The sequence below is a fragment of the Abramis brama genome (assembly GCF_963993115.1).
Source record: "Abramis brama genome assembly, chromosome: 17".
NCBI lineage: Eukaryota > Metazoa > Chordata > Actinopteri > Cypriniformes > Leuciscidae > Abramis > Abramis brama.
The window spans coordinates 25911367-25924906 of NC_139979.1; the positions used below are offsets into that span (position 1 = coordinate 25911367).

A 13540-nucleotide genomic window follows, 5' to 3' on the forward strand; every position below is an offset into this window, starting at 1 on the left:
GCCACTACGTTTTCGGGTGGTCCTTGAGATATGTGCTCGCCGGAGACCGCTGCGCCCTGTAACACCGGAGGCGGCAGGGTTAGCAGAACGGTCCCCTGAGGGTACCGAAGAGAGACGGGCACCGTAAAAAGAGGTGCTAACCGCTCTGCTTCGGGGGGGACTACCCTCATTCGTCCTGAGCCCACGGACATCAGGACTTTTTCCCAGCAGCCTTCTTGGCGGTAATAACGGTCCGCAGATCCGTTTTACCCCTCGAAGACTGCTGGGTTTGAGAGCGCCCTCCGTGTCCCCGTGATTTTTGTGGGGGAGCACGAGAGGACACACTCTGTTTTTGAGTGGCACGATATTCAGCGCTCTTTTTAGAGGAGTGAGGCCGCTCCCGCTCAGCAGCCTCAATGAAAGAACGGCGGGGGAGAATTTTCTGAAGTGCAGCTGTCTGTTTTGCAGCTTCTTGTGACTTAGCTACAGCACTGTTTACAGCATCACCAAATAACCCAACAGTGGAGACCGGAGCATCTAAGAGAACATGTTTCTCTTTATCTTTTATGTTGCTTAGATTGAGCCACAGATGCCTCTCAGTGGCCACCAGGGCTGCCATAGACCGCCCGATTGATTTAGCGGTCTCCTTGGTGGCCCTGAGAGACAGATCTGTGGCTCTGCGCAGTTCGGCTACTGTGTCAGGGCCAATTCCCCCGCCCTCCTCTAAATCACCCAGTAATTCGGCCTGATATGCCTGCATAAGGGACATCGTATGCAGACACGCTGCAGCTTGACCAGCGGCTGCATACGATTTATGAACCAGGGCAGAAGTTGGCTTAGAGGGAAGTGTAGAAGCCTTCAGGGAAGATGCCGTTGCTGGAGAAAGATAGCTCGCAAGCGTCTCCTCCACCTTCGGCATCTCCCCATAACCATAATCTTTATATTTATAAATGGAAGAGTAGTGTGATGTTTGTGGTGTGTATACTCTGTAAGACATGGGTTTCCCCCACGATCTCGACACCTCGGTGTGGAGATCGGGGAAAAACGGAAGGCTTCTGTGCTGAGGCTGTGTACGAGATGGCAGGAAGCGTTCGTCGAGCTTACTTTTCGAACGAACGTCCTGCCTATCTTCTGGCCACTCAATAGATAATCGCTCAACGGCTCTTGTAACCACGTCGAGCAATTCTTCAAACGCATGAGACTGAGGTGGCGAATCCTCAGACTCAGCGGCAACACTAACAACGTCCAACTCCTCAGAGCTGGACAATTGCAGTGTTGGTGCCTCCATCGGGGGGGAAGAAACCGCAACGCGTGCTTCCACACCCTGATGAGAGGCACTGGATCTGTCAGAAGGAGGCTGAGATAAGGCAGAGCCCGTCTCAACATCCACTGACAGATCCATTTGCGAACCCCAGGTCTGAGATCGACGCCGAGCCTCAGCAGCGGCGGGACCCGAGCCCTGGGGAACGTAATCCTGACTAAATCGAGCCAGGCGGGATCGGAGCGTACGCAATGGAAGCGCGTCGCAATGCACACAGTCACCACCCTCGAGTGCTGACTGGGCATGCTCCTCTCCCAAACAAACAACACAAAGAGTGTGTGTGTCACCTCCCGTTAAATAACGCGGGCAGGGATGAACACACACTCTAAACTGCTGCTTGCTCGCCATACTGAATATATATATAATATAGACAGACAACACCAAATAACAAGGACAGATTTCAACACAGAGCGCGACTGAAGACTCAGAAAGCTTTCGTTTTCTGTTTCGGGCCGGCTTTTATAGCTTCCTGGTATGTGACGTCACCCGCCTCTGACGTTCCGCCACACCATTGGACTGATTTTACATGTGCTTCAAGACGTCATCACGCAAAGCGTTCCCCATAGCGTCAATCTCAACGCAACGTGAGTTCCCTTGAAAGGGAACTTCCTTGAGCAAATCAACTATTAGTTTTTACAGAATATTTTTGGTTTTCTGCTGATCAATACAGTATTCAAGGCATGATAATTGATATATCAACAGCTATGGTGTAAAACACCTGTTCATAAAACTACTGCGTATATCACTGTGCAGCACATATATGATAAGGGACTATAGGTTATAGAAGATGCCCAAGATAAATAAATAAATAAATAAATAAAAAGCTGTGACTATATTCACAATATAGTACAGCCTGTCCTGACGTGTAGGTTATGCATGTATTTAAATTCATGCTTGGATATATCCCAAGTCAGGAAAGGGCAGCTTTGAACAAAATGCCCTAAACAGTCCACTGACATTAGAATTAAATAATTTCTTCTTCTTTAGTAAATAATACTACTTAAAACATTACATCAAGGATATTTGGTATTAGCATATAGGTTTGACTAGTAGTTTTAGTGTAGTTACTAATTACCTTAAATAAGTAAATACCAAAGCGGGTACTAAAGGAAAACTGCCTGACACTGCATGAACATTTTAGAATAGCTGTAATCTGGCTGCATTTTCCAGTTTATGTTTAAAGGCAGATTATCTAGTGTGTTTGAAAAAAAAGAAAGAAAATGTTACAATAATGTAGAGGCTGGGTAAATAATGTAATAAGAAAAGCACAAAAAATCATTTACCTGGTAATTTGGATGGTGTAGAAAATAATCCGGACATCCGGCCACAGCCATGATACAGTTCTGTAATGTCTCTCTTGGATATCACATCCACCTCAGATAGATGAGAAAAGAGTCTGAAATTAAACCAAAACAAAAATGTTACATCAAATGTTTCTTCAAGGTAAAAAAAGCTATCTCTTTCTTAGTTTAGTCTAAGTGGCAACTACCAATATAGCACAGAGCACTTCTTAACCCAAATAGTTCCACGGGGTCAGTAAACAACAGAAGAATAAGAGGAGGGAAATACAGAATCCGAGCTGACCAACAGCCACGCAGTTACAGTATCTAAAACAATTTCTAGATTGTCCTCTTTAAATCCAAGGCACTGGGAAAGCGACTTGCATTGTGAGGAGAGAATGGACATGTTAAACAAACAGATCATACAGAGCTCCAAATAGTGAACATTTCCACTGAGACCAAAATTATATATTTTCACTCATATAATGGTACCTTATTTTCAGAGGGTAAGATTATGTAGTCTAGCAAGCTTAAATGCATGTATTTATTTAGCTGTTTCACCATTTTGAAACTTTAAAAGTCATAGAAACATTAGAAGACACATGAACTGGAGTTTGCAAATAACTTTACACTTTCAAGGACCGTTCACCCCAAGGACGATAACTATTACTACTGTATAACTATAAAGTTTAAATTGTTTCTAATTCTATGAGAATAAATATCCTGGATAAGTTTCAATAATGTTTCAGAACTGGTCAAAGCACTGCCTTCATCAGGATGCAATATGACATTTTATTAAAAGTTGACCATGGGAACTGTGTCGGCCTTGTCTTGTTAGACTTAAGAGCAGCTTTTGACATGCTGGATCATGTCATTCTGCTAGAGTGCCTTGAGTGGCATGTTGAACTAAATGAAGTGGCCTTATGTTGGTTCTGCTCTTACCTGGAGGCCAGAACATTCACAGTAAAGATTGGGAATCATAATTCTTCTTTTGCTCCTATAACTTAAGGGGTAACTCAGAGCTCTATTCTAGGGCCGCTTTTCTCCCTTTACATGTTGCTGTTTTGCTCTATATAATAAGCATGGCATTTCATATCCCTGTTATGCCAATGATATGCAGTGGTATTTTCTTTTTAAAGCAGGAAATAATGCGTCTGAAAATTCTCTGCTGGATTGCCTTGAAGATGTGAAGTGCTGGATGAATTACAATTTCTTAATGTTAAATGACAAAAAGACAGAAATTTACATTTTTGACAAAAAAAAAGCATGAGTGTACTCCAGTAAAGTGCCTTCTTATCCTGCATAAAAATGTCATTAATCTACGTGTAATTTTGTTTTTGTAATTTTGGCAGACCTCAAATTTGACCGTCAAATAAATAAATTTCAGTTAAGAAGGATTGGAAAACTGCAATCAGTTTTATCAAGAAATTATCTTGAAAAATTTTGCAACTGGATTATTGTAATGATTTCCTGTATATACAAGGGTCTGTCAGTAAACTTTATCAAGGTTACAATATGTTCAAAATGTTGTGGCCACAATTAAAAATACTAAGTAGAGGGACCATAAAACTCCAATCTTGGCATCTCTTAACAGGCTCCCGATTAATCAATGAACTGAGTTGTTTACTTTTAAAGCCATTCATGGTCGAGTGTTGCATTCATGGTTCATGGCTGCGTGACACTTGTGTGTGTCGTTATATTATTAACATTTTTCCAAAATCAAGCTCAAATGAAGTTATGAGGTTTTTCACCAGCAAATGTCGGAGAATTGTGTTTTGTCCATGATTAGAACAGTCGCATCTGACGCAGAAAATGCATTGCATTTTCTCAGGTTATAAATGTTATTGTAGTTATATGGGCACTTAATATATTTGGCAAAAAGCGTGTGTTATAAAACACAAAGTGTTACGCACAGGCTGTATTGACTATGACTAGATGGCAAATACCAGACAAAGATACTCTTCTCCGCTCCTGAAATACATAAAACAGTAGCCGTTTTGAATAAAGAAAACACTGTACTTATTCAAAGAACCAGATTTTTATTTACCCTTGCACTGCAACAAGCAGAGACAGTCTACAAAATGCGTGCAGGACTTCCTTCACGATTGAGGCGGGTTGAGCTACTGTATGAGGCTTTGCCGATAGTTTGAGGATCCACTCGAGTTATGAGGTTTCACAAGCTCTTAGTATAAAGTTCAATTCAAGTTCTGGTATAAAGTATAGGCAAAAAAAATAACAACGTTATTAACCAGCATTTTTTCTAATCGACGATAATGTTACAGAAGGAAAGCGTGAACAGAAACGTTACAATACTGATTCTGCTCAGAGGGAGACCGATATTTTTTTTCTTAGTTTTTAAGCCTTGATTGATTGATTTAATTTGATTGGTCAAGGTTGTTTTTTGTTGTTGGTTTTTTTTTGACATTGGATCCTTCTGTAGATTGGGAATCCTCATACATTTTTTATTACCTTTTTTTAAGCAGTCATTAATTGGTGGTTGAAAGCTCAGGAGGTCCGTGTTGACTATTTCTAGTCCTCTTAAAGCTACACTATTTAAAGGGTAACTCTCGCCAAAATGCAACCTAGTTTCTTTTTTTAATCTACCCGAGGCAAACTTTCGTTTAAAAGCATAATTAGTATGGAAACGCCACTTTTAAGTTTGAATGCAATGTAACAGGGAGGAGATGGAAAGCTCCTAAAGCTTAGTTCCATATAAATTCACGGATAATTTGTTGTTTTGTCGTTAGTGAAAATCAATACTGACCTTGTATTTGAAAAAGGATCCTCATATAAGAAACAATACTAAAATTCAGAGTCAGTTCATTCACATTTGGAGATCGACTATTTTTGACTGACAAAATGCCGGCGGACACAGCTACAGTGAGTTGTTCAAAATCTTTCTTTTTAGTAAACTCTGTGTACACAAACAATGTTCTCAATGCTCGAGTTCATGTGTAGAGCCCCTGGTGATACTTCGAGCAAAGTTTCATGTTGTGTCGAGCCTTCTTAGTGTTTTAAAAATAGCGATTTTTGATGCAATTATAGAAGTGCCCCAAGCGCTCCCATTCAAAAGGCAATTTGACCGAAAACGAAAATACGGCCAAACTTAAGTGGCGTTTCCATTCTAATTATGCTTTTAAAGAAAGTTCACCTCGGGTAGATTAACAAAAAGACCCTAGGTTGCATTTTGGCGAGAGTTACCCTTTAACTTTTGGGCATCTAATGGATGAAGCATATTACTAAATGTCAACTAAACTAAGCTAAAGCCCTTGTTGATTTGTCTTTTATTACAGGCACTGTCGCTTTACCTTTTTGCTTGCTAATTTCGATTTTGCTGTGTCTTTAAGCTACTATGAGACTTTTCACTGCATATAGTAGTAGCCTGACCTTCTTTCATTTATTTGTGGATATGACATAAACATGCATGGTCGATTGATGGAAATATGCAGTTTCTTGTGAAATGTATCCAGACCACTCTAAAATATAAATCATTATTATAGGCTTACCATAGTGATTCAGGGAAAGGCAAAAACATGTTTTAGAAGATGGATTTATGATGTACTTGCCAAATATTTAAAGTTTGTTCATTTAAAAAAAAAGAAAAAAAAGTTACTTTAAAAGGGGAACTTTAAGTTTCCCAGCAGTTTGGGCTGATTTTAGAGGCCCAATTCTCAGCCCCTGGGATTACATAATGGAGTCAGGTCTGCACGTTTCAGTGTCCAATCCTGCAACAAAAGATTGGGCAGCCCCAGGGGATGATGTCATCACCGTTAATCATGTGATTGACCTCTGGGCCACGCAGGTCCGACAGCTACTCTTTTGGTATCTAAATTCATTCAATGTGTCTGACTCAGAATCAGTATTCAGAAGCTTGCTGAGCACTGCATTGCACTCCTCAATCTCTCAATGCCTCTGGTTCAGTCAGCCATAGAGCTAAAAAGGAGAAGTGGGGAGCCAGCAACACCTCAGCAGGGATCTGTCTCTGAAAGAATAGTGAGGGCCCCTTTAGTTCTAGTTCTTTTTATTCGAAAGAGAGACGCAAGTTGAGGAACAGAGGTCTGTCTGCAATGGACTTTTGATTTCCAAGAAAGGGAGAAAAGTCTTTTTTAATATGAGGTAGAAACTACAAATAAAAACGTGTGAAATTATGAATGAGGGAATACTGAACCTGATACTGAATTGTCATATACAATTAAGTATATTGGTGCTGTCACCACTCATATATTTAGACACCTTAAAGGGATAGTTCACCCATGTCATTCCAAACCCATTAGACTTTTTTTTATTAATCTCTGACACACAAATTAAGCTATTCTTATATTATTTTTTCATTGAAAGTCAACTCAGGAAAAACTTTTATGCTTCAAAATGTCCATAAAGACATTTTAAAAGTAATCTATGTGAAACAAGCGGTTTAAACCAAGTCTTCTGAAGAGGCACGGTCACTTTAAATATGATGAACTGATTTAAATTTAGGCTTCTATTCACATAAAAACATTCATCAACACACATTTAGCACACAGAGCACATCAAATATGGTAAATGGATTGTCAAAATGTGTTTGCTTGGTGTGTTGTTCATGAAATCAGTTTATCATATAAATTCTCTTCAGAAGACTTGGATTAAACTTTTTCATTCAAATGGTTTTATTTTTGCGATGTCTTTATGAACTTTTTGAAGCATGTAAATTTTGGTTGCATGGACTTTCAATGGATGGACCAAAATGAGTGGAGAATTTTAAGAATATCTTCATTTGTGTTCCAAAACTGAATAGAAGTTTTGGAACAACATGGGTGTGAGTAAACAATTATAATTAATAAATGGTGAACCAATCCTTTAATATTTCTTTTATTTTTGTTTCATTCATTGTACCCCCATAAGAAAAAGAACAGAGTGACTCTTTCCTATCTCAGTTCAATCAAACAAACAAACCACCAATCAATCATACAGCACATTGTATGAGAAAAAGATTCTCAAACTTGCCTCAAAACTCATTTATGAAGGGTGGGAAAAAATGAAGACCACAAAGTTATCTTTTGTATTTTTTTAAGAAGGTATTCAGGTAAACGCACAGCTTTTGGAAGTGCAAGTTAGGGAAGAAATCTCTATGAAAAAGGTATACAACTGCACACTCTGTCAAGGTACCTTGATAAAGGCTTATCATCGAAACGTTGGTTCAATAAACTTTTGTGCTCGTACCTGAGAGCTGCACATCGCAAGTGTAGCGCTGTACCAGCTGAGCTACTGAACATGTTGACTATGTCTGAAAATCCATACATATATACATATATACACATGTTATGCAAACATAAAAATGCGGTAGTTTACAAATCATGCACTAAGAGTTTTGAGGTCATAGAATAGTACTGTGCAAGGAACCATGCAAAGATTCTTTATTAATATGCCCTTCTAATCATAAAAAAGGAATACAAGTTGCTGATGTTTTACTGCCACTAGTATTCATTTCAGTTGGAAACTGCAGTGCTTATGCTTCTGCTAATCATCCTATTATCTATGATTTTTGGCATTATAGAGCGTGGAAGAAATAGAGTCAGTGAAGAATGTAAAGAGGGATATAAAACCCGCCTTGACCCCTACGGCGCTCTGTGTGTGGCTTGTTTGTTTGTTATACAGATTGTCCTAGCACAAAAGCTGAATTGTACTGTGAGCTATGACGGCATGATAGGTTTGTTGAGTATTGTGGCAAGAAGTTCATGTGTGCTTACACAGTAAAAGGAGAGCTTTAATGTCTAGCAGTGATTAGCCCTGAAGCAAAGGCAAAGGCCAAGCCTTTGGGATCTCCACCAGCCACCAGCTATTTAAAGTAAATCCTTATTGAAACAGTACCAAAAGTTCTCTGTAAAGATCTCCTCTTTAGCAAAATAATATTTTGACAGCCTTTACTCACCCTCATATTGTTCCAAACCTCTATGTCTTTTAATTCTTCCAAGGAACACAAAAGGAGATTTTCTAAACACTTGTCACTCTTCTTCATGCAATTACAATGGGACATTAAGCCTTGAAACATTATCTATCTATCTATCTATCTATCTATCTATCTATCTATCTATCTATCTATCTATCTATCTATCTATCTATCTGTCTGTCTGTCTGTCTGTCTGTCTGTCTGTCTGTCTGTCTGTCTGTCTGTCTGTCTATCTATCTATCTATCTATTCGTTCGTCAAACTTCAAGAAAACTATTTTAAACTAGTTGTGGACATGTTCTGCATTTTACTCTGTCTTATTTTCTACAAAGATTTAAAATCAAATCTTTCTGTAATACTTCATCTGAGAAACGTTCATGTATAACTAATGGCTTTAAGGAATGAAATGGCAGACAGTTAAATCTGCATTCATTGCTGAGATCTATATTATTTGGTGAAATATCATGGCAGAAATATCATCTGCACTAGTAGATCTACCTTCAGATTGGAAGCACAGTTCCACAAGGGCTATCTTCAGCCCCAGAAAGAGTTTTAACTTCTTTGTGTGGTTGTCAGAGTCCATAAAACCACTGTGTAATGCAAGGCTGTCAGCGGGAAGGAGGGGAGGGAGGGAGGCGACGTGCCATATTACGCAATCTAAATCTACAGAGAGAGTGAGAGATCCTGCCTGAGACTCAACTCAACTCTTCCCGAACACATCTGCACATTCACATCATGTCTCTCAGTAATACTCAGTTCTCACACTATAAAATAAATCTCATCGCTTGTATTCATCCACGACATGGAGCAGAAACAGAACACTAAATCCTTTAATTCACAAAACATCACAACTATTCCCTAAAATATGCACCGAGATTCATCGCACTAGGGAGAAAACACACAGTGAAAAGGAATGTGGCACTTGAATGCCACAAAGGCAGTTTTTAAATACACACAGCCACTTAACATGAGATGACCTGTGTAAAGTGAACCTTTTCACAAATTTCAGAAATTAGGCCAAAATGCATGGAATACATAACCGTAATAGGGAATACTGATAAAGAGAAAGGTGGAAATTAGGCTCACTGCAATAACCACTTCTATTGGGATACACTGTATGTTGACTTTCAAACTTATTTAGTGCTTTTGCACCCCTCATAAATTCCTTGCATTCTACAGGCTAAAAAAAATCTTTCTTTCTAAATGGGGCACTCATGAAAATATGTGGGATATTTATAGTCCATCCAGTATAAAAACACATAGCCATGGGGTACACACGCACCTCACTGAAGTTACCAATCATAGTGTGGTTTTTACTTAGCTGTTCAATCTAAAAATGATCCCAAACCCACAGACAACCATAAAATTACTTATCATTTCGCAAAACAGATAGTATACAGTAGACATACAGTACAGATAGACATACAGTACTGTTAAAAAGTATAAGAGCATTAGAGACTTATTTCAAAAACATAAACCCCATTCTGACCCCAAACTTTTGAACGGTAATGTAAGATCAACCTTCAATCAATAGATCAATAATATTAAAATGATTATTAATAAATTAATATTTAATTTATTTAATTTACAGCTGCTACTGTACTGGTACTGTACAGTTTTTGATTGTAACGGAAATATTTTCCCATTGTTTTACCTTTGTTTGTAGACATGTAAATTGAAAACTTGATCAACTCTACATTCTGTTATCATTTTAAATATATAAACATCATTGAGAAAGAATCTCAGTTCTGGCCTACTCCAACATTCCCATGCAACATCCTAGGAATACTCTGGAGACCATTAGCCAAAATGCACCATCTCCTCAGGAATGCTGGGAGCACATTCTTTCCACATAAAGTACTGGGAGGAGAGCCGCAAAATGGTATGCATTGATTTGTAGGGCAAAGTGCAGAGATGAGAGAGACAAGCTGAAAATAGGACAGCAATAAAAAGTGAGAAAGAGAGAGATAGCAAGGATGAGAAAGAGAGAGTGCCTGGTTGGGAGGGACGCTGGAATGTAAGCTGCTCTGTCCAGCTGTGTGTCCAGAAGGAAAGGGGCCTTCCAAATGCAGCAAGTCATGAATATTTATAAGCTGTTTCCCACACCCTTTCCTCTCTGACTCCTCCCATTGCAGATTAAATGAGCAGGGGTCAGGAGCAATGGAACCCTTACCAACACTAATCTCTGGGTTTTAAACCTTTAGTTTCTGATTGGACAGGAAATTAAAATGTTTCATTGTAATCAAAGCACTAAACAGAAGCTGAGAAGGATTTCAGTAGGTTCTGGTTTCACAGACAAGGCTTAAGCCTAGTCCTAGACTAAAATACATGTTTGATCTGTTTTAACTGAAAGCAACTTGCACTGACATATCTTAAAATATGTCAGTGCCACTGTTTTGTCTCAAGATGCAGACCAGTAATGTTTTTTTTTCTAAGGCACGTTTATAAAAGCTACTTAAATGTCCTAATTAAACTAAGGCCTAATCCTGGCTTAGTCTAAGCCCTGTCTGTGAAACCGGGCCTATCCTATATGTCTTAAAATCGTGGATAAATTAGAAAATTACCAGCCATAAATATTTCCAACTGCACTATGTAATTTTGTCACTCACAACATCAAATATGACATGAGCCTGCCTCCATCAGCTGGTCAAGAACTGAAAAATTTAGCATAAGCTCCTTTCACACAGCGTGTTGATCACAGGAAATTGCCGTAAAATTGCTAGAGTGCCTTCTGTGTGAACGCAAACACGTCCTGGGATTGATGCCGGGATCGATGCCGGGATGGGGACCTAGTAACATTGCTGGGATCAGTCCCGGAACGCACCCTGTTATCAGCAGAACTGACATCTGACAGGAGTTATCACATCCTGACGTCACGTGTCTTTACGGGATGTGTGTGAACGCACTCACAGATTCTGGAAAATCACTGGCAGTGTGAATGAACATTGAAACATGAAAATTCAGCCTTTCCATCACAGGAATAAATTTGTATATGTTTATTTATATTATATTATAATATTTATGTGGTTGTCAGAGTCCATAAAACCACTGTGTAATGCAAGGCTGTCAGCGGGAAGGAGGGGAGGGAGGGAGGCGACGTGCCAATATTTATAACATAAATATTATAATATTTATATTATAATATTTATGTTATACATAAAATACATTTTAATATATTAAAATAGAAGAAAAAAAAGTTATTGTAAATTGTAATAATATTTCCTAATATTAATACCAAGTTCTGGCATGAGACTCCAGATGGCGCAAGCTGATAGGTCCTTAACTCATTTGGTAGTGATCACTTTGTGTTATCTACATAGCACAGCTGATTGGTTGCTGTTGCATCAGCGGCCAATGAGCTGCGGCTCAACTTTCAAATACCGACAGTGTTTGTTGTAGCAGTCCAAAATAAAAGTTTGTGTTTAAATAATATATGTGTGTGTACTGTGTATAATTAAATTTGTATCTAGAAATACACACACATGCATGTATATATTTAACAAAAATGTGTTATTTATATATATAAAAAAAATATATATTCATATATAATATAAATTATATATAAATATATACAGTATATGTATGCAAATATTTCTTAAATATATACATGCATGTGTGTGTATTTATATATACAAAATAATTATACACAGTACACACTCTGTCACGGATCGCACCTCAGTGGCTCTCTCCACTCATCAGCGAACACCTTCACCGGAATATTGAACTTCACTTCCCATAAGCCCCGTACCTAGGTCTAATTACCTGCACAGGTGTTTCCCATTCACCTCTCCATATAAACTGTTGCCTGACTCTCCCTCATTGCGAAGTCTTGTTCTGCCTCGGCTAACATCTCCAAGCGTTATTATTCTACTGTTGTCTCTCCGTGTATTGGACCTTTGACTGTTTTATCGACACCTGTTTCCCTGCCTGCCGCCTGCCCTGACCTTCTGCCTGTTTACCGTTTCTGATTCTGGATTGCCGCCTGCCTCGACCTCTGCCTGGTATTGTTTATGTTCTTGGATTCTCTTCGTTGTTGTCTACGCTGTATTCTGACCCTTGCCTGTTTGACCATTCTCAATAAATACTGCAAATGGATCCGAACGTCTCTGACTCTGCATCACACACACATATATTATTTAAACACAAACTTTTATTTTGGATGCGATTAATCGCGATTAATCTTTTGACAGCCCTAATATATATATATATATATATATATAGAGAGAGTGGTGGCCAAAATTATTAGAACGGTAAGTTTTTTTAATGTTTTTAATGTTTAAAAGTCTCTTCTGCTCACCAAGGCTTCACCATATAACCTCACCATGTATATATGTATATACAGTGAGGAAAATAAGTATTTGAACACCCTGCTATTTTGCAAGTTCTCCCACTTAGAAATCATGGAGGGGTCTGAAATTGTCATCGTAGGTGCATGTCCACTGTGAGAGACATAATCTAAAAAAAAAAAATCCAGAAATCACAATGTATGATTTTTTAACTATTTATTTGTATGATACAGCTGCAAATAAGTATTTGAACACCTGAGAAAATCAATGTTAATATTTGGTACAGTAGCCTTTGTTTGCAATTACAGAGGTCAAACGTTTCCTGTAGTTTTTCACCAGGTTTGCACACACTGCAGGAGGGATTTTGGCCCACTCCTCCACACAGATCTTCTCTAGATCAGTCAGGTTTCTGGGCTGTCGCTGAGAAACACGGAGTTTGAGCTCCCTCCAAAGATTCTCTATTGGGTTTAGGTCTGGAGACTGGCTAGGCCACGCCAGAACCTTGATATGCTTCTTACAGAGCCACTCCTTGGTTATCCTGGCTGTGTGCTTCGGGTCATTGTCATGTTGGAAGACCCAGCCTCGACCCATCTTCAATGCTCTAACTGAGGGAAGGAGGTTGTTCCCCAAAATCTCGCAATACATGGCCCCGGTCATCCTCTCCTTAATACAGTGCAGTCGCCCTGTCCCATGTGCAGAAAAACACCCCCAAAGCATGATGCTACCACCCCCATGCTTCACAGTAGGGA

At 39.1% G+C, this 13540-nt stretch overlaps 1 protein-coding gene across 3 annotated transcripts in view; it reads right to left on the minus strand.

Moving 5' to 3' along the window:
• grb10b (growth factor receptor-bound protein 10b) overlaps positions 1–13540 on the minus strand; it is a 125686-nt gene that overhangs the window by 93304 nt on the left and 18842 nt on the right. For all 3 annotated transcript variants that reach the window (XM_084088008.1, XM_084088010.1, XM_084088009.1), the window contains exon 2: positions 2584–2696. In XM_084088008.1, coding sequence (XP_083944134.1) covers positions 2584–2634 — 51 coding nt within the window. In that variant the 5' untranslated portion in view covers positions 2635–2696. The remainder of the gene's footprint in view (positions 1–2583; positions 2697–13540) is intronic.